The 20,751-nt window shown below is 58.2% G+C and overlaps 2 protein-coding genes and 1 long non-coding RNA gene across 3 annotated transcripts in view; 2 read left to right on the forward strand and 1 right to left on the reverse strand.

Annotated features, from left to right (window-relative positions):
- The window catches only part of MST1R (macrophage stimulating 1 receptor), a 13,074-nt gene extending 8,059 nt beyond the window's left edge, over positions 1 to 5,015 (forward strand). The window contains exons 13-19 of the mRNA XM_006170939.3: positions 170 to 345; positions 725 to 805; positions 963 to 1,144; positions 1,344 to 1,453; positions 1,708 to 1,873; positions 2,150 to 2,286; positions 4,298 to 5,015. Coding sequence (XP_006171001.1) covers positions 170 to 345; positions 725 to 805; positions 963 to 1,144; positions 1,344 to 1,453; positions 1,708 to 1,873; positions 2,150 to 2,286; positions 4,298 to 4,553 — 1,108 coding nt within the window. The 3' untranslated portion in view covers positions 4,554 to 5,015. The remainder of the gene's footprint in view (positions 1 to 169; positions 346 to 724; positions 806 to 962; positions 1,145 to 1,343; positions 1,454 to 1,707; positions 1,874 to 2,149; positions 2,287 to 4,297) is intronic.
- A 4,465-nt stretch (positions 5,016 to 9,480) lies between these two features.
- Positions 9,481 to 13,100, reverse strand: LOC114006617 (uncharacterized). Its single transcript, XR_003548329.1, has 3 exons — positions 12,987 to 13,100; positions 11,042 to 11,189; positions 9,481 to 9,990 (listed from the first exon to the last, which is right to left on the reverse strand). It is a non-coding gene; the product is annotated as an uncharacterized LOC114006617 (long non-coding RNA).
- Positions 13,101 to 13,514: 414 nt separating this feature from the next.
- Positions 13,515 to 17,470, forward strand: LOC102477602 (uncharacterized). The gene is given in 2 exon segments (XM_014585224.1): positions 13,515 to 16,444; positions 16,446 to 17,470. Coding segments are annotated over 2 exon segments (3,546 nt in total). The 5' UTR covers positions 13,515 to 13,751; the 3' UTR covers positions 17,299 to 17,470.
- Positions 17,471 to 20,751: the final 3,281 nt, after the last annotated feature.

The following is a 20,751-nucleotide window of genomic DNA, read 5'->3' on the forward strand; positions in this document are numbered from 1 at the left end:
ACCGGACTGCTGGAGCTGTGACCCTGCCTACGCTCCACGAGGGCTCTGAGTACAGAAGTGACTTCGGTGAGATGGTGGAGGCAGTAGAGACTAGAGCCGCCCCCTGTCTCTGCAGGCCCTAACGTGCTGTCCCCACAGGACTGCCTGCCGTTGACGGTCTGGGTTCCAGCTCTCTGGACCATGAAGCATCCTCCCCAGACAGTGGGGATGGGTCCCGCGTCCCGCTGCTGCGGACCAAGTCCATCCAGCTCAAGGACCTGGACTCGGCACTCCTGGCTGAGGTCAAGGATGTGCTGATTCCCTATGAGCGGGTGGTCATCCACAGTGACCAAGTCATTGGCAAAGGTGTGGGGGCCACACGGGGCTGGGGTGGAGGTGGAGTCCCTAGGTGACCTGGGCTCAAGGGAGAGGTGGGCCAGAGTCTGTGCTGACCTGCTCACAAATCTGTGTGACCTGGGACACACCCCTTAACCTGAGCCTCCATTGGCTCCCCTGGGAAACAAGGCTTAGAAGAATTCTATCAGTGGGTTCTAACGTGGATTAAGTGGGCACGGGAGGGCTGCAGGGTCTGCCATCATGCGGCTGCTGCTTAGTTTATTATGATATCAGAGGAGCCAGTTTGGTGCTCTGAGGTTGGTTGCCAAGAAGAGGAGGATGTAAGTCTTGAACACTGGGGCCCAAGAGGTCCCCTACTTCTCCACTCTCACCATTTCTCTCTCACCAGGCCACTTTGGTGTTGTCTACCACGGGGAGTACACGGACCAGGCCCAGAATCGAATCCACTGCGCTGTCAAGTCACTGAGCCGTAAGTGGAAGGGTGGGCGAAGAGTCCCAGACTGGGAGGGTCCTTGTTCCTGCTGTGCCACCACCTTACCAAGTGGCCCTGAATGGGAGCCCTTTCTTCGTCATCTGACCCTTGTCAAGGACCGCCCTGCCCTGTCTGACTGAAGCCTCCCTTGCAGGCATCACGGAGCTGCAGGAGGTGGAGGCCTTCCTGCGAGAGGGGCTGCTCATGCGGGGCCTGCACCACCCTAACGTGCTGGCTCTCGTGGGCATCATGCTGCCGCCGGAGGGGCTGCCCCAGGTGCTGCTGCCGTACATGCGCCATGGAGACCTGCTCCATTTCATCCGCTCGCCACAGCCGGTCAGTGCTCTGCTGGCTCTTAAGCCGCGGGGGGGCCGGCCCCAGGTGCTGCTGCCGTACATGCGCCATGGAGACCTGCTCCATTTCATCCGCTCGCCACAGCGGGTCAGTGCTCTGCTGGCTCTGGGGTGGGAGCCTTGAGCCGCAATTGGGGATGGAGCTGCCCAGCCTTTACCCACCAATCTCCCTATGCCCCCAGAACCCCACTGTGAAGGACCTTGTCAGCTTCGGCCTGCAGGTAGCCCGTGGCATGGAGTACCTGGCAGAACAGAAGTTTGTGCACAGGGACCTGGCTGCCCGGAACTGCATGTGAGGAGCTGGGAAAGCAAGAGGCAGGGCATAGGATTGGCAGCGGCCAGTGGCTGCCTTGGAGAGGGACCTGCTCCTGCCTTTGCTGAGCATCCCTGGGCATGTCCTCCTCTCTCTGGGCCTCAGGTTTTTTGGTCTGCTCACTGCAGGACTGAACTGGACACTGTGGCTCTGAACTTGTGTAAGAGCCTGTAACAGGTGGGTTCTGGGCCTGGTGGGGGCCGGTCCCATGTGCGCTCCTCCCTCTCCCCCAGGCTGGACGAGTCATTCACAGTCAAGGTGGCTGACTTTGGTCTGGCCCGCGACGTCCTGGATAAGGAGTACTATAGCGTCCAGCAGCACCGCCACGCTCGCCTACCGGTCAAGTGGATGGCTCTGGAGAGCCTGCAGACGTACAGGTTCACCACCAAGTCCGACGTGGTGAGGCCCCACCCGCCCTGAGTTCACGTTCAGCCTTGGCCTTCAGCTCCAGATGATCTGAGCTCAGGGAAACCCAGACAGGGCACCCTCACTGCCCCGCTTCTGGGCAGGCCAAGGTGGTGGGGGGAGACAGCAGGAAGACACTGTGAGACGTTGAGGAATAAGCCCCAAGTGGCAGGTGGGGTACCCATTTCCAGGAGATAGAGGACCTTGGGGGGAGTCTACTTCCTCCCAAATATGGGGTGAGACTTGACTCCCACCTCTCTATTCCCACAGTGGTCATTCGGTGTGCTGCTGTGGGAACTGCTGACACGGGGTGCCCCGCCATATCCCCACGTTGACCCCTACGACCTCCCCCATTTCCTGACTCAGGGTCGGCGCCTGCCCCAGCCTGAGTATTGCCCCAATTCTCTGTGAGTAGTGGGGGAAGGTTGGGCAGAGCTGGCCCGAGAGATGAGGATGGGAGGGGGTGGAGCCCTTGCTTGGCTTTTTGACTCATCCTCTGGTTGACCAGGAATGGGATCCTCTCTGGGGCTCAGTTTTCTCTTCTATGGACTAGGGGCTAGGGGTTAGGGTTAGGGGTTGAGGTTAGGGTTAAGAGTTAAGGGTTAAGGTTAAGGGTTAAGTTTAGGGTCAGGGGTTGGGGCTAGGGTTAGGGTTAGGGTTTGAGTTTAGGGATAGTGTTAGGGTTAGGGTTAGAGTTTAAGGATAGTGCTAGGGTTAGGGTTAGGGGTTGAGGTTAGGGTTAAGAGTTAAGGGTTAAGGTTAAGGGTTAAGTTTAGGGTCAGGGGTTGGGGCTAGGCGTTGGGGTTGGAGTTAGAGGTTGGGGTAGGAATTGGAGGTGGGGTACTGCCTTCATGCAGGGCAGGAGGCTGGGAGGATCTCCCCATCTCCATGGTAATGGTATTTCCAACTCGGAGTCTGGGTTGAGGCCAGCGATGTGATTTCTAGCCTTCCTCACCCCCCACTTCCGCTAAGAGGGCTGTTTTCCATCTTCCCACTTAATCTCATGGAAAGATTCCAGCAGTTCCCATGCCAGCCCCCTTAGCATCTCCAGATCAGATTTGTTTTATTTTTTTACTAAGTGGAGTTTCAGATTCCCCACTCCTGGAGAGATGGCAGCAGCTGCATTGTCAGCACGGCCCGAGGTCAGCATCATGGACGAGTGTGCAGGGCCGGCCGCAGCCTACTGACTAGGGGAGCCGGCTCCCACGTGGGCGACCACAGTTCAAATTTCAGCGCTGGTGGCTTGAAAAACATGTTGGGTGCTTGTGCATGCATGCCCAAAATATAGCAGAACAGAGACATGGAGAAGGGATTGCAGCATGGCCACAGCTTATCGGGGAGTGCTTCCCCCACCCACATCTCTGGGGAGCACATGCACCCTTTGGCAATGGAAAAAATAATAATATAACAGAAACAAAGGCATTATTGAAGCAGCAGCAGCAGCAAGCGTGCCTCAGATGTGCCCAGGTCCGTGTGCTTAGAACAGGAAAAACCAGTCACAGGTGAAAGTAGCGGCTGAGTCCTGGGTCAGACTGTGTTCCAGAAAGGGTGTGTGTAGCCCGTCCTCTCGGTCCTGCCCACCACGGGTTTGACTTTTCTTATGCTCTGGGTCAAAGGGAGGAAAATCAGTTTCGTTGTCCACCTGCATTCCAGGCTGGGCTCCCCAGAACAGACTCAGATGGGGATTCATGGGGTCGGGGTTGTTGGCAGGTCGGGGTGAGGGAAGCATCGCTGGGCAGGAGAGGTTGGGCCGTGACACAGACCTCACCGAGGCTACAGCCTATCTCCTGGGGACTGCTTGAGCTGCAGAGACCCTTCAGAGTTTTCTGAAATTGAGACCAGCTCTTGCTGGTCACAGGGGCTGTCCCTGATGAGGGTGTGTGAGACAGTTGTCATTTATCTAGGGCAATTTCTAGAGAGGGTCCAAGCCAAGAGCCGTCAGCAGGCAACACTCCCGTCACCACTGGTCCTCCAAGCGCTCCTGTTTCAAAACTCTGAACCGATGCTTCATGGACCCAGGCTTTCTTCCCAGTAGGCATGTGACAGTAACCGTGGCCCTGAGTCAAGCTCTTCCTAAGCATCCTCTTATCCTGTGCCTCTACTGTGCTGTAATTAGAGGAGGACTCAGGAGCACAGAGAGGTTAAGGAACTTGCCCAAGACCACACAGCCCAGGCCATAGGGCACCAGAGCCCAACCTCTTAACCCCCAGGGCTATCTAACCTCTGCCCAGGTGAGAAGGCAGGACAGGACCGCAATAGCAGTGATAAGAAGGGCTACCACTGACTAGGCGACATGGGGCACTAGGTCTCATCTCTTGTTCTCATCCCTGTGTGGCTCACCGGGAGTTAACAGCAGGTAAGCGGCCCAGAATTCCCGAGTGGAGGTGCACCTGCTGCTGACACCCCTCCTCTTCACAGGTACCAAGTGATGCTGCGATGCTGGGAGGTGGACCCAGCAGCACGACCCAGCTTTGGAGCGTTAGTGGTGGAAGTGGAGCGGGTAGCGGCTGTGCTGCTTGGAGACCACTATGTACAGCTGCCCGTGGCCTATGTCAACCTGGGCCCTGGAGTCTCGGGGGAAGCCAATGTGTTCCCGGAACAGCTGCAGTCCTCACCTGTACACAGGAGCACGGGGCGGCCCAGGCCCCTCTCAGAGCCGCCTCTGCCCACTTGACATAAGCCCTGGGCAGGCCCGTGGGGCTGGATCCACTCAGCAGCCTGGAGCTAACCCAAACTGCCTCTAGGCCATGCCAGGCCGGAGGGCAGCAGCCTCCACCTTGTCCCTGCCCTTTAACCTTCAGAGGGGATCGGAGAGGGTCAGGACACGGAGTGAGCCAGTGAGCGTGACCCCTCTGCAACACGTATTTATGGACTACATGCTGTATACACTGTCTGCTGGGCACAGGGGACTCAGCGACGACCACACGGACACTGGCCTTGGACACAGTAAAGGAACAAATGAATATTCACGTACGAATTGTGGTAAATGCTGTCAAAGAAAGAAGGCTGCTCGGCGGGCATAGGAGACAGTTTTAGAGAGGTGAATACAGAGGTGAGGGGAGCCTCCCAGGAGGTGACGTTTCTGCTGAAGCTCTAGCAGGTGAATAAAAACAGCAGGGCCAGCAGGTGATGAGGAAGTTAAGGCAGCTGGATCCCACATGACCAGCTGTGAGGTTCAAGCGCTGACCCAGAGGCTTGAAAGGTGCATTGGGTGGGACCAGAAGATGGCATGATGGTTATGTCACTGGACTCCCATGCAGTTGACCACGGTTCAAGTTCCAACCTGACAGCTTAAAACTTACACTGGGCATGTTTGCATGCATGCCCAAAATCCTGGAAGGAGAAGGGAGAAGGGAGAAGGGATTGGGTCATGGCCATTCCCCATGGGGTTGATTTCTCACTTTCTGTCCCTGTCTGGTGAGTGTATGCACCCCATAGAAAAAATATCTCTCTTAAAAAAAAAAAAAAAAGGAAAGAAAGAAAAGAAAAGAACACTGGGTGCATGCATACCAAAAATCACAAGAGAATAATGGAGAAGAAAAGATTGCAATGTGGCCATCCCCCTGGAGGTTGGTTTCTCACCTCCCCCACCCCCCAGCAAGCATATACACCCCTATAGGCACCCCCCAAAAAAATCACCAGAAGCAGAGTTGGGGGAAGAGAGTTTTGGGGCACAGTGAACAGTATATGCAAAGGCCCTGGGGTCAGAAAGGGGTTGGATGAGCAAGAAGGTTCGAGAAAACAGGAGGATGGACAAGGCCCAGATCCAGGTTACAGGGCTCTGGGGACTGTTGGGCAGAGCCAAGGGGGTGGGGGAGGTCGAGGAAGCAAGTGTGCTGCAGCCAGAGCAGTTTCCCCCAGCACCCAGGCGGCTTGCCCCCACCCTGGCATTTCTCCAGGGCCCCCTGTCCCACTTACAGCAATCCCCCCCATGACACACACACACACACACACACACACACACACACACACACCTTCAGCACATGAAGACTTGCCCGCCCCAACCCTGCCAGCATTGCACTCGCAGCCTTGAGAGAGATGAGCCAGCTGCCAGGCCTCAGATCCACACTTCCAAGGAGCCAGCCTCGAAGTGCCATCCGCGGAGCTATTTATACAGCTCAGCAAGGCCACTGCACAATAGCCGCCCAAGGGGCAAGCTCCTCTGGAAAGGCCAAGGCCCCCCTTCCTACCCCTCCTCACATCCTGGTTCTGACGCAGGGAGCTGCTGGGCTGCCTAGGCCCAGGGCGTGGAGCACAGTTTCTCCCTGCTAGCAGTCCCCGTGGCCTCCACCCTTCCAGGTGGGAGACACCAGCTAAGGAGACAGGTTCTCTCGCCTCTGAACCCCCAGCTTCATGCTCTGTCCTGGGTCTGAGCAAGAATTCCCTGCTGAGCAGGAAGGGGGCGGGTCTTCTTGGGACCAGAGGTGCCCCACAGTTCTCTTCCCATACTGCTGCCCACTCTGTCACCTTAGGCCCATCCTGGGGACCCTAAGGACTCTGGAGAAACGTAGATAAGGTTTAAAAGGCAGCTCATCTGCTCAAGTGCAGGGGTCCAAAGATTAGGGGCATTGAGCTGAAGGAGGGCACAGGGAGACTGCCTGGTGTCACTAAGCCTCTGATACTTCGATGCAGGCATGGATGGTGGCCGTACACGCTTAGCCACTGACCCCATGTCCTGTGTGCAGGGACAGCCGTGTTACTCCCGAGGCTGAGAGAGGTGAGTGGAGTATCCTGGAGCACCCCCACAGCTATAGTCCTCGGTACCAGGTGTGAGGGATCGTCTCCACCTTCCAATTTGCAGTCTGTACCCCTTAACCCCATCCTGGGAATCTAAGGGGGATCCAAAGTTCTAAGCCCTGGGCGGGGGGTGAAGAGAAGGGCCTGGGGCTTAGAGCTTCTGCTGCTCATGGGTCACCAGCTCAACCATTCAGGGAGGAAGGGGACCCTGGACAGGAAAGCTCTGTGTGGAAAGGGGTTCCAGAGAGGGGAGATGGAAGAAGGAAAGAGAGAGCTCAGGGGTGTCAGGTTTCCTGTGCAGCCAGAACCTGGGGCTCTGAGCCTGTTTCTGGGCCAAGGGCCTCCAGGGCCAGAAGTCTCCAGGGAGGGGCCCCAGTTAGGCGGGCACCTGGGGTCCCAGACTGGACACAGCTGCTCCACTCCCAACTGCTGCAGCCCCCAAGCTCTGAGCTCCATTCTCAGAGCCACCTGAGAGTCCCAAGTCCTGGCGTGGTCACAGCTGGGACCATTTTAGGGTTTCAGATTGGTGTCTAGTTAGATAAGGAGGGTCCGTTCTAGATCCCTGGATGGGCTGGGGGCACTAGGAGGTTGCTTTTTCTTCTGTATTATGGGAGAGAGAAAGATTTTTCACATCGTAGTCCTCCTGCTCAGGCTCCCAGTAAGCCAGGACCACAAGCACACACCCCCATGCCCGTCCTGTTTAGGTTGGGTCAGGAACTCCTGGGCCTCCCATGCAAACTCAGCCAATGTGCAGCGGTGCCACCCTGCTTGTGTTGTTGTGGCTGGGCTGCCAGGAGGTTTCTGAGGAGCCTTCAGGGCTGGCAATGGCTAGGCCACCTCCCTGAGTAGCAATCGGGTCTGGGAATGACTGATGCAGGGGGAAGTTTGCTATTGCCCTTGTTAGGCCTGGGCCTGCCACTAGGGTGTGATGAGACCAGCAGAGGTTTCTCCCAGGGCCTGGAAGTCCAGCCTTCCCACCAAATGCCAACTCCACTGTCTCATCTCCTCTCACTGCAGCCCCCTGGAGCTGGGGGCAAGCAGATGCCAGCAAAGGCTGGGGAGGGGAGGAGCCAGAGAGGGGAGCTGAGGCCGAGAAAGCCACAGATGACTCACACCCTCCTGACTGCCCATTGGTGTCACTGTCGTCTGGCACATGGCATAGACCGACCTGTTGTGATGGGTGACTACGAGTCTAGCCTGAGATTCCCTTTTGGGAATCTCAACCTTGACCTTAACCTTTCAGGGAATTTCCCCCAGGGACCCAGCGGCTCTCTGGGGGAGCGGGGGGTCACATCTGAAGGCTCTGGGGATAGCCCATTCCAAACTCAGCCTCACTGTTGCTCCACGGGAGCTCGGGGGTGGGGCCCATGGTGGCTCCTCCTCTAAGCTTAGGTGGGAGGAGCTGAAGGCCCCTGCTGACTCCTGGGTGGTGCTCAGCCTGGCAGGCCAGGGGTATCCCACCTTCTCTCTGCCCCTTTCTGGTTGAGTTGATCACCTGCACACTCTCTTGGCCAGTCTCGGACTGGGTCTCTGGGTTCTAGAGAGGCATCAGGCAAGGCGGGGGGCTTGAAGCAGCTGGTGGCCGAGATTGCAGGCTTCCACCAGCTTTGAAGCCAGTACCTGGGATGTTGCAGCCTGGACCATGGAGAATCAGCGGCCAGAGGAATCAGCTCCACTCCTGGGACCTGCTGACATGTCCCTCCAAGCCAGGCAGCCCCCGCTTCCAAAGGGAAAAGGACTCCTTTAAGCAGCCCTTTCAGCATGGGCTCCTGCCCTGGTCTCTGCCCAGTCGTCTGTTCTAAAAGTCAGTCCCACCCTCCACTGGGTCCTGAAGGAGGGCAGCCCTTCTCACATCCCCTCTGCAGGCGTGGTGGTTGGTCTCGACAGTGATGAAGCTATGGGTGCTTCTGGCAGCGCTTCCTTTACCCCCACTTATGCTGGCTCCTGGTTGGAGGGGCTGCTCCCAGGGAGGGCAAGGAGCCGGCCCCGCCCCTAAGCCAGCTGTGGGCAGCAGTCTTGCCCTCCCTCCGGGCTAGCGCGGCTGGCCATCTTTCACGCAGAGTTACGTAAGCTTGAGTCAATTGGGGCTCAGAGCGGTTAAGCTGCAACACATCACAGCAGAGGGGTCACTGCACCACCGGCTTGCAGGGAAGGTTGTTTAAACATCTGTTATTTAAATTTCCCTGTGCCTTAAAGCTGAGAAGCCACATCCTCTTGGCACTAGTGGGTTCTGTCTTCCGCATCCCAGATTAGGAGTGGATTATCTCCCCCCACCCTGCCAGCCATGCATTCCTCTAGGGCTGAGGTTCCGTCCCTGGCTGTCTTCCTCTGGGGCCAGGAGCAGGAGGTCCCGGCTTTATTTCTTCTGAGAGACACATACACCCCTTCCACATGGTCTCTACCATCTGATCCACCACCACCCCACACTTCAGCCAGCCCAGATCCTAGGCATGCGTGTGCTCCAGTGTGCTCAGAGAAGTTCCAGGATGCAAACCCAGAACCTTCCCTGTGTGAGTCCAGTTGCATTGCCACTGTGCCACTGCCTGGCACTACCAGGTCCTTCAAAACATAGTCCCGGGGCCAGACAGTGGTACAGTGGTACAATAGGATACCCCGTGAGGCAGACCCATGTGGGAAGGTTGCCAGTTCAAGTCCGGAGACCTCCCTGCGTACACCAGGTGCACAGTGCCCAGCACCCAGGCTGGCTGTCAAGGGGTACTGTGTCTCTGTCCCTCTTCAGGCTGGCTGGCGCCGGAGTGGATTGCTGCTCAGAACCCTGTCAAGGGGTACTGTGTCTCTGTCTGCCCCGCCCCATCTCTCCCATTCATGGGAGAGATAAACTTTAAAAAAACAAATGGTCTTGCTCCATGGAATGGGTTTATCCTAGGCACAAGAAACAAGGGAAGCAGGAGGGCTAGGGCTCACGGATCCCTTGCATAGCTCCAGGGAAGAGGGTCAGGAGAGACAGGCATGGAAGAACGCCGGGCATCGATCTAGGGGCCAAGAGTGCAGCTCTTCCTCCTTGGGGCCTTTCCTTCTCAGCAGCACCAAGAGGGGCATGTCCCAGCTCCTGTGGGGCTCTTCAGAAGTCTGCCTTTGCCTGGGGTGTGCCCCTTGCTGGAACACACAGATGCTGCCCATCTGCAGCCTCTAGGGTGGAAGAGCCGGGGTACGAGCCCTTGGATGGGGGGCCAGGGTGAAGCTCTGGGAAGGCTGGTCTTGCTTCTGCTGTGTTAGCGAGCGGATGGCTACACTGGGAACCCTGCAAGGCTCCTGCTGATCTGAGATTTGGAGGCATCCAGAGCCTTCCCGGAAAGACAGGTAGACTGGAGGAGTGCCGGCCTCCTGCAGTCTTTGACAGAGGTAGCTGCCTCCTGCGAACACAAGGAAGCCCAAAATAGGTCTGTGTTGGAGAAGCAGGTCTGGGAGGCTCGGTGGGCCCTGGAGCTCCCAGTAGAGCGTAGCCTCCCACTCCTCTTCCAGGAGGCCCTTCCAGACTCCTCTCCACCATCCTCGACGCCTCCTAGGTGCGAGGGTTGGCCTACAGGGGCAAGGGTTTCTCAGGGTGACTTGACCCTCTGCACACGGTGGGGGTCTCCCCTCAAGCCTGCCTGGGGAGCGAGGTGAAGTGTGAGGGGACACCATGCGGTGACTTGCCCACACAAAGGAGACTCCATCAGGCCTCACCTTCAGACACACAACTCTTTCTACCTCCTCCTCGCCACCCTCTCCAGCCCCATAGCCCTCAGCCTGGGGAATGGGCTCAGCCTGGGGGAGGGGCTCTCCAGGTTTCTATGGCAACATGTTGGCCCTCCTCACTTCCTAGAATCATAAATAGAATTGGACGCCCTTCTTCCTGGTGAGAGACTATTTAAAGACGTGGAGGGGGAAGGGCAGAGGGGCACCATCCCCAGGGGCTGGGCAGAAGGGCCCTAGCCTGCTGTCCCTTCCCCCAGTTGGATGAGATGAGAGTGGACTTTGGCTAGCCAAGAATTCTGAGCACGAAGGACTCAGCCTGAGCCCGGGGGGTGGGCAGCAGGCTGTACTGAGCATCATCAGGTGCTGAGAGGGTACTGGCTTAGTTACCAACCAGAAAGAGGCTCCCACCCAGGCCTGAGCTACGCGTGATGCTCTCCAGAGGAGCAGGTCCGTGCAGAACAGCTCTCGTACATGCGGCCTGGGGCTGCAGCACCCAGAAGGGAGGCACGTTGGCTCCCCTCCTGCAGGGCCCTCACCAGCATGGCCCTGGGTCCTGGCTCTACCACGCGCTAGCGGAGACACCTCTGCCCCGCCCTGCGCCTTGATTTCCTCTCTGACCATAAGGTAGGACAGTGGCCTGCTCTTCTGAATTTCCGTGAAGCTGAGTTACAGATGCTCCGCCCTGCACCGGCAGAGGAAGGAGCCAGGCAGTCTCATTGTCATTACCACTGGAAGAGGTGCTTGCGTCCTGGGTAGAAATGCCTTCTCTCTCCTGGTGGCTTTCTTTGTGCCTTCCTTCATGGGCCAGATCCTTCAGCAGGCTCTTCTCCCCGCCTTTTTTATTCTAAATTTTGCTATAGGGTGCATATGCTCGCTGGAGAAAGAGGGAGAGAAAATGAGAAGGCATCCCCCAGGGGACACGGCCATGCTGCAATCCCTTCTCCTTCATTCTCCTCTCAGGATTTAGGGCACACATGCATACACGCCCTGCGTGTTTTCTAAGCTGTGGTCCGGGACTTGAACTGTGTAGTCAGCCTTGTGGGATCCAGCCACCCCAACCACCATAGCAGCTGGTTGGCATGTTTTCCCTTCATTAGCCAGAGGGCATGTGTGCTCACTGGAGAGAGACAGAGAGAGGGAGAGAGAGATAGAGAAAGCAAGAAAGTGCCCCCTATGGGGCATGGTCACTCTGAAATGCCTTCTCCACCTCTCCTTCCTTTGCCCTTTCTGGGCGCTGGGGGATTTGGGTCATGTATCTTTACATGCCAGCATATTTTTTAATATGGACCATCTGGGTCTAGGACTCAAACTGTGGTCAGCCATGTGGGATCCAGCCTCCCTAACTGCCAGGCCACTGGCTGGCCCTACTCTCTTTTCCTGAGAGACCTGAGAGCCAGCCAGCTGTTCACAAAAGGCCCCAGCCCTGTATAGGAGGGTCTGAAGGATACAGAGGAAGGCTCAGGGTCAGGTAGGCTGGGAACTGTCAGGGCCTCCCTCTGGGCTTCCCCACCCCTCCCAGGCTCAGCCCAGCTCCAAGGCTGCAGACACTAGTGGTTCCTATTAGCATCACTATCCTGGGGGTGCGGGGAGACTAAAACCAAACTCCTCAAAGTTAGCTTGCTTGAGCCAGAGGTAATAAAGCTGGTCATGTTCTGCAAATACGTGTGTGCACAGTGTGTGCGTGCCCATACGTGGGCATAGATACTTGGGCCCTGCCACTTTCCTGGGTCTTTGTATAAAGGTGAGAGGCTCCTTCTTGGCATCCAGAGCATCTGTCCTTATTTATTTTTATTATTTATTTGTCATAGGGTACACGTGCTCACCAGAGACAGAGAGGGAAAATGAGAAATCACGCCCCAGGGGAGGATGGCCATGTTACGACCTCTTTTCTTCCGTTCTCCTCTCAGGACCCTGGGCACAAGAGCACACAGGCCCAGCATGATCTTTAAGCCACCAGGTCTGGGGCTCAAACCACAGTCAGACCTGTGGGAGTCCAGTGCCCTAACCAGCATGCCACCTGCTGGCCCTCATCTGTCACCTTTTGTAACCAGAGCAGAATCCAGGGAAGGAGGAGGGGGCCTGGGGCCTGAGATGCAGCTGAGTCAGGCTTTGCCCAGTGCCGAGTCAGAAAGGCGCAGATACAGCAGTGCTAGGTTCAGTCCCTGGTCACACAGCCTCACACCCCATGGCCAGCTGCAAATACTATTTTTAACCTCTGTGAAAACTCACTGCTTCAGCGGACAAGCGTGGAGCCGCATTCTCCACAGACCTGTTTCCTAGGTGGAAAAACTGAGGCCTGGAAGGACATAGCCCTGAACGATAGAGGAGAGAGGCCTGGAGCTTGGAGCTGGGGGGAGGTAGGAGGGCCTGACCAGCCCAGGTCCGAACCACCAGATCTGGGCTGTAGCAATGGGCAGCTATCCAGTCTGCTGCCCAGGCCTGTCCTCTGGCTGCAGGGCAGCTCTGCACCTGTGCTGGTGGTCCAGGCGGGACCTGCTCCTCTCTGTCCGTCAGTTCCCCACCTCGGCAATGGAGGCTGGGCCTGCACACCTGGTCCTCTAATGCACATTTCCACGTGCCTCCCCTGTGTCCAGTCCTTTGTCCAACTTGTTCTTACGCAGCTCTGTGCCCACTGCGTGGCTAGCCCGGTGCCCACTACGTCCCACCATACCTCTTGTAACTGCCATTTGGCTGGTACTGTGGCACTGTGGCCCAGTCCTGTGTCCAGTGCTCTGCCCTCCATGTGACCAAGGTGAAACTGACACAATGTGGTAAGATCTAGAATATTCTGACTTGAGGATTCTCAGCTAAGGCCCTACCCCCACCCCTGCCACCTCCACTCTTGCCTCCCCCATCCCCACCCTTGCAGATACTGGTCCTGGGCTCCGGGGACATGTGGCTCTGGGGAGGGGGCTCTGTGAGGCATAGACAGAGGAGAACCATCTGGAGCAGCAGAGACTGCCAAGGAGCTGCTGTCCCTGGAGCGGGAGCCGGGGAACACAGGGGAGGGGAGCTTGGGCCTAAGCTGGGCTCCTCACCCTCTTCTGCCTCCCAGGACTGAGTGGTAAAGGGGCTTGCTGCCCCACCCCCCAAAGGGCCTAGTGCCAGGGGCTTCCTCAGAGTCTCCCTGGCCTACCTTCTCCCCTGGCCTTGCGCTGCCCCTGCCCGGGGGGTGCTGCCCTCATTCTGGGTCTAACCTGGACAGAGTGGTTATCTGGCAGATAGGGAGAGGAGGCTGGCCAGTGGCTGGCTGACTTCACTGGGGTTCCTGAGCCCCTCAGCTTCCTCAGGTTCCCTGAGTAGGGCGCCATTTCTCAGTGGGGTGGGGCCCTGGTTTCCCACACTCTGTCATTCCCCAGGTCACTGGGGGCTGTGATGTGAAGGGTTGCCATGGCAATAAGGTGGGGGCAGGGCACCTAGGGCATGGAGCAGGACTATGGAAGCCACCAAGAAAGTGGGGGGCCCTAATCCATCGGGCCCCCAGGGCCACCCCTCGGCTGGTAGCCAGCAGTCGGGGGGTGGCCTCAGAGGGTCCCAGGGACCATGGATAAGCTCAGGGCCGCTGTACTTTCAGCAAGGGTTGTCGTTGTCCACCGAGACCATTATTGATGGGGCCTGTTGCCCAGTCTCCCTGGCCCATGTCCCTGAGCCCATCCACCAGCTACTCCAGAACCCAGCTGAGGTTAGCTCCCAGGGTGGCTATGACCAGCCCTCCCAGGAAGTCCTGAGATTCTCTACCGCCAGCGTGTTTTCAAGACCCATCGTGGGAGCCCAGCCACGCCTCGTCATGGACGATGGGACCATGAGTCTCCCGGTGTGTACGCCCAGTGACGGCATCAGTGACGCGGCCCAGCACAGGCTCTGCCACTCCCGGCTTCAGGTGCGGCTTCGGGAAGAGGGCAAGGCCCCATCTAAGGTCCTGGTAGGGTGGGGCAAAGGTCCCTGCAGCCCCGACCCGATGGTCCCCCCTGGCACCAGGAAGAGTCGGTGGCTGCCCTACTTCATCTCAGGAGAGGACAATGCAGACAAAGACCAAGGTCCTCTTCCGACTCCTGCTGTGGCTCTAGCCCAAGATCAGGGCCAGGACCAGGGTCTGCATCCAGCTCAGGCACCCAGCATAGGTGCAGCTCCTTCTCTCCCAGTAGCTCCTGCAGCTCCAGCGCAAGCTGATACCCCAGCTCTGGGTGGGACCCCAATGCCTGTTGCAGCTGAAACACACCCTGGCACCCCTGACCACCTGCCTGACACCAATACAGCCAACCAGGACCTCCCTCAAGACTGCGGGAGGTCCGTGTTCTTGGAGTCTTCCAACTCTTCCCACCAGGACAAAGGGGATTTCCATTCTAAAGAGGGGCCTCCTATCCCAGCACCTCCTCTAGAAGAGTTCCCGGACCACGCTCAGGAGCACAAGGTGGCTGGGAGGCAGGGGCCACTCGAACAGCCTGAGAATTCAGTGGAGAAGCCCCAGGTCTACACCTCTGGGCTAGGCAGTTCAACACCAGGCCTGGAGCCCCCAGGGACCCCCAAGTCCCGAAGAACTAACCAGGAGATGTGCAGCTCTCAGCCAGACAAGCAACCCCTCAATATCTGCAACAAGACCTCCTCCAATGTGCCAGTGCCCCCGTATGGTGTAACCTATCCCGGGCAGTTCCCAGTCCAGGCTCCCAGGGAGGCCATGCCAATCCCCTCAAGTGCCCCTACCTGCCAGCTTCGGGAAGCTGTGGAAGATCGTGTGCTGGTGTTCGACATGGCCACGGGCAGCACCAGAATGGGGCTGCTATGCCACGACCCCATGGGCTCCCGGGCCGTTCTGGTGGGTCTAATGCCCAGCCACCCGTCCACCTATGCCCCTGAAAATACGCTACCCACCCGGCCACTGGCCAGGCCCTTCCTTTCCCCTGAGGGTAATAGCTCCTCCTTCTGGCCCACCGCATCTGTGCTGTCCAGTCCTGTTCCCTCCAGCCTGTCATCTGGCAGCTACCGAGAGGTGGCCCTGGTTCCCAAGGAGGCCAGGCTCAACCTGGAGTCACGAGACTCCCCTGGGACTGAATCACCACTCAGGGTTGGGGTGCTCGCTGGGCCTGTTCCTCTGCTGATGCCTCTCCAGTTTGGTGAGAGGAGGTTGACCCATGTCCCTGATCCCAGCTGGCCCAAACAGGATGCTGAAAAGAATGAACCCAGTCACACCATCTGGAAGCTGGACTCCTCCAGGTTGCCAGATGCAGCCTTGGCCCAGACCAAGAAACTTCAGTGGATGAACTCAGAGCCAGTGCCACCAGCCAGTACCCAGGAAGTGCCCAGATCCCTGCCCCCAGAGGGCACAGACAGCCACAACCAGAAAGAGGTCATCACTGCTCACCCTGATAACCCTCAGGCCAAAGGTTCTGGGCAGGCCCCACTCATTGGCCAGCCCATCCTCAACGGACAGGCCCTCCTTCCTGGCCAACCCCCTTCTACCAAGAAGCAACCCTCCCTTTCTGATCAGCCCCCTCTCGCTGGGAAGACCCCTCTTGGCAGGCAGCTTTCTCTCACCAGGCAGGCACCCCTCACTGAGGAGACCATTGTTTCTAATGAGCCCCCCATCATCAAGGAGCCCACCCTTACGAGAGGGCCCCCCACCACTGGGGAGTCTGGCCAGGCCTCCACCCAGGAAGGGGAGCCCTTGGGCCTGTCTACCAATATGGGGGTACTCCGAGTGACCCCAGCCCCCGAAGAGACATGGGGCTACCTGGGTGGAGAAAAGGTTGGCATGGGCAGCACTCGAAGTCTCAGCATGCATGGGGTCTCATCCCGGCAACCTGGCAGCTCCCCCAGGAGTGGCCGGTTCAAGTTGACAGCCGAGGACGTCACACACTCATCTGTGGTCACGCACCTTGGCCTGCTCCGAGGGACCTGTTATGAGCTGGTGTCCACCATGGAGGCTGTGCCAGTACAGTCACCGGTGCTCTACCGCCACTCTCTGGGCCCCTATGAGGACATGGCGGCTGTGGTGATTGACACAGGCACAGGGTTCACCAAGTGTGGACTGGCTGGAGAGGACCACGTTCTCAGTGTGATACCTTCCCAAGTCCAGCTGCTGCAGCACGCGTCCCAGGGCCAGCCCCGGTATGCGGTGCCTGAGGACCGAGAGGGATGCACTGGAGGTGCTGTGGCAGCACCTGTTCTACTGCAGGCTGGGCGTGCAGCCCGAGGAACTGGCTGTGCTCGTGGCCGACTCACCCATCTCCCCACGAACCAACCGAGAGAAGGTGGCTGAAATCCTCTTCGAGCGTTTCCATGTGCCGGCCATGCAGACAGTGCATCAGGCCCTGCTGGCGCTCTACGCCTGTGGACGTACCACTGGGCTGGTGCTGGGCAGCGGCCATGGCACCTCCTATGTGGCTCCCATCCTCACTGGGGACTTGGCCCCACTTGACACCTACCGGCTGGATGTGGCTGGTGCTGACCTCACCGAATACCTGGCTCAGCTGCTGGCGGCAAGTGGCCAGTCATTGCCCAAGGCAGGGCTGGCCAACCAGATTAAAGAGGCTGCTTGCTACCTAGCCATGAATATGGCGGGGGGGGGGGGGCGCCCCCAGGCCCGGGTGGACTTTGTGCTCCCAGATAAACAGGTTATCACACTGGGCTCTGAGCGCTTCTGCTGCCCCGAGGCCCTCTTCCAGCCTAATTTGCTAGGCCTCAACCAGCCGGGCCTCCCACAGCTAGCCCTCCTAAGCATCAGTCGGCTGGAGGCCAAGCAGCAGGAGCAGCTGCTGGCCAACGTGGTGCTGGAGGGTGGCAGCACCCTGTTGAGTGGCTTCCCCGAGCGCCTGAAACAGGAGCTGGGCCCTCATGCCTCCGTGCTGAGCTCTCCCCACCGTGCAGTGGCTGCCTGGCTTGGGGGTTCCAAAATGGCATCCCGGGACTCCTTTCAGAGCCTGTGGCTCAGACGCCGTGAGTACGAAGAGGAAGGCCCGTGGGCTATCTACAAGTACCAGCTGTGAGCACATAAAGTTCTGCTTCTGCTTGCTTTGGGCATTGTGGCATGTTTCAGGCACAGAGTGGGGTCGGGAAAGCAGGAGGCTAGGCATGGGGTTGGGGACCTGGCTCTCCTAAAGTGCATCCTGCTCTGCACTCAGAACTCCATGGACCTTGGCCATCTGCCCTTTGTGGGGAGCCCCAGAGCCCCTTAGCTGGCATTGGCTCTGGGCTGGCCTGACCTTTATTGTACCCCAAGGGCAACCACAGAGAATGGCTGCTATGGGTTTTGCCCCGTTGCCCTGACAACAAGTGCAATTACCCTTGATTGCCAGCTAGTTGCCATGGCAATTTCAAACATAATGTAATAACCCACACAGCCTGGAGTGAGTCATAAGGTGGGGGGCGGGGGGAGGGGGCAGCCCCCTCCCCTAGCTCCAGAGGGAATGACTGCTTGCACTCCCCCATCTTGGGCCCTCTTCTGGGAGCTGAAGCCAGTGACATGGACAATAGCCAATCAGTTCCAAAGATGGCTGGGGGCCTGGGGTGTGGAGCCCAAGGGAGATTCCCTGTCAGAGTCTAGGCTTCTTAGGGAAGCTGGGCTGGTCACAGGGGCACTTCCTAGAGCCTGAGCTTTGGCTGGAGTTCTATGTTGGGTTCTTAGCAGGTGCTTCTGCTGGCCAGCCAGAGTTCGAGGGCATGGCAGTGCTGGCCTGCTACCCTGGGGCAGGAAGGGGGGGCCAATAAGTTCTGGATCCTGGTGGAAGGTACGAGCCAAGCTGGTGATGAGACTTTGGCCTGCTCTGTAGGCTTTGTGGATACCGAGGCTCGTGTCTTATCCTGTCTCTGACTTTCTAGCTCTGTTGGGAGCCAGAGCTATAAGCTTTGGGCTTCTGTTTCCTCCCAGCCTGGGCAGCCCCTGCCTATGGGGTAGTCAGGGGTATAGACCTTCTCAGGAGGGTCTTTGCAGAGGCTGCCAAGGCCAACTGCCTCTGCTCTTTTAAAAACGTTTTCTTCATTTATGTTGGGGCATGTGCATATGCACGAGAGAGAGAGAGAATGCCCCCCCCACCCCCGGGGACTGGTCACGCCATGATCTCCTTCCTCCAATCCTCTAGCACGTCAGACTCTGGGCATTGACACTTGTGCTCAGAGAAGCGCAGCTGCCACGTGGGAGCCAGCTCCTCTCGAACAGTGAGTTACCACTGCACGACGGAGCCAGCGTCGGTCTCTGCTCATGTCCAAAGCTCTGTCCGGTGCCGAAAGGCCTCCCACCATCTGTCTGGCCAGAGGAGAAGCAAAAAGCATGTCCTCTGACCCTGAATAGTGGAGACAGGATCCCAGCTTGGCATTGGCCTTGCTCATGGCCCAGAGGTGCTGAGAAGGTGGCACTGGGCAGCTGGAAGTCAGAGTCAAGACACTGACCCCTAGTCCTACCTCGCCCATGCCTCAGGGACTGAGGGGCAAGCTAAGCCCCAGCCCTGGCCTGTTGTCTTCAGGTTGCCCCCACAAATGGCAAAGACCCATCTATTCTTCTCTCCCTCCCCACAGCTGACAGCAAGGGGCTGTGCTGGTGGAGAGCCCGGAAACAGCGGCTGGTGCAGGGTCATTACCCTGCTTGCCCTTGGGCATGGTCCAGGTCATTTCCCGTGTCCCACTCTCATGGCCTGATTCAGCCTCCACGATCCTGAGACTTGTGTCAGGCAGGAATGAGACTGGCCCCCTGGGACTAGTGACAGCGTCCACGTACACGTGGCAGCGAGCATGCCTGGGTGCACACAGAATGCAGACACACGTGCCCCTAGGCACCACTGCATGCACTGCGCCGTTACCATCTCTCTCAGCAGAAGAGAGCATACACACATACACGTGTGCACACACGCCCAGCCACGTGCTCTCACCCACATGCACAGAGTGTGCACAGGACCAAGAAGAGGTGGAATACTGCCAGCAGCAGGCAGGGCTCTAGGGAGCCCCCCTTCCTCTGCTATAAACCGCATTCCAGCTTCTCCTGGGCCCCCTATGCCTGGGTAGCCATGACCCTCAGGAAGGATGGAAAACGTGTGTGAAGTGTGGAGTTCACAAGCCCTGGCTTGGCTACACCATTCAACTCAGAGGCCCATTGTTTCAAAGAGAGTGGGCAGATGGCAGGAAGGACTAAGTGCCAGTCCGTTCATTCATTCTACAGACATTAGCTGAGCGTACTGGAACAAGAAAAAGGCTTTGCCCTGCAGATGCCCAGCCTGCCAGGAGATTCCTACCCAGTGGTGGGGTTGGTGGCATGATCAAGACCCTTCAGAGCCCAGGGAGTCCAGAGGTGGCACTAGCCTGGTCTAGAGGAGGGGCCCAAAGCTAGAGAAGGCTGTGAAAGGCTCCTCAATCCCCCCTCTGGAGGAAGCTGTCGAGGGGCCTTGCTTGAGGCAATCATTTCCTAGGCTACTAGCCTTTAGGGGCCAGCCCCAGCCTCTTCAGGTCGACAGTCCCTCCTGTCATCAGCCAGGAGTATCCATGAGGGGGAGCCTCATTCACCTTGGGAGCCTCATTCACCCTGGCTGAAACTTGGGGATGATCCCACCACCCCAGGGCAGGTGAGAAACTCAGAGGCCTAGGTCTGGCCTATAGATATTGGCTTCAGGATGGTCCTCAGGGCTTGTGCGGGGACTGGGGCAAGCACTGGGTCCATGTCCTTGACAAGGGATGGAGAAATGGCCAAAGGCTTCCTTCAGAGCATCTGACTAGGAGTTCTGGACCTTCACCTTCCAGTCAGGGGTCAGGTCAGATGGGCACGTTGGTGCCACATTCCCCTGTGGCCCCATGTCCCAGTCTGGGTCGCCTGGGATGCTGCTGCTCATGAAGTGGTAAGGCTGGGAAGAAAGCGGTCTACCCAGGTCACAGGTGACTTTTATAGTTTGGGAAACTCAGTGCCACACTGGAGGGGCAGAGGCGGCCACACCCCTGGATGGGAAAGGTTTGGCCTTGCAGGCGTTGGGGTGGGAAAGGAGGCTCTGTCCCCAGGGCCCCTCTCACTGTTACACTATGTGCTCATTCGCTCCCATGTGTTTACCACTCCTAACTAGGGATGCCAATTTGCAGGGCCTCCCGCCCTGGCGACTACCCATGTGGGTCTTCTATGTGGGTGCTGCCTGCCCTTTGGGTCAGATTGGGGGAGCTGGGCAGAGCCCCCTCTTCTTGAGACTACAGCTGCCAAGAGACTATAGGCTATATGGTGCTGTTCCAGGACTCAGGCTTTCCCCCCACTTCCCACCGCCTACGTTCGGCATAGGAAGGCTTCCTGGCCCGTGTTGCAGGGCTGGGAGTCCGAGGGCCTAAAAGAGACGTTGGGAGCCTGGCCCGGGTCGGACAGGCCAGTGCTCACCAGCTCGATAGCTACCCGGCGCGCCAGACCTCCAGTGGGATTCCAGCCTCAGGCTCCGCCAGGGCAGGGGGCGGGGCCGGGGGGGAGGGCCCCCCCCCCGAGG

Source organism: Tupaia chinensis, unplaced genomic scaffold (assembly GCF_000334495.1).
Source record: "Tupaia chinensis unplaced genomic scaffold, TupChi_1.0 Scaffold149184_1, whole genome shotgun sequence".
Taxonomy (NCBI): domain Eukaryota; kingdom Metazoa; phylum Chordata; class Mammalia; order Scandentia; family Tupaiidae; genus Tupaia; species Tupaia belangeri.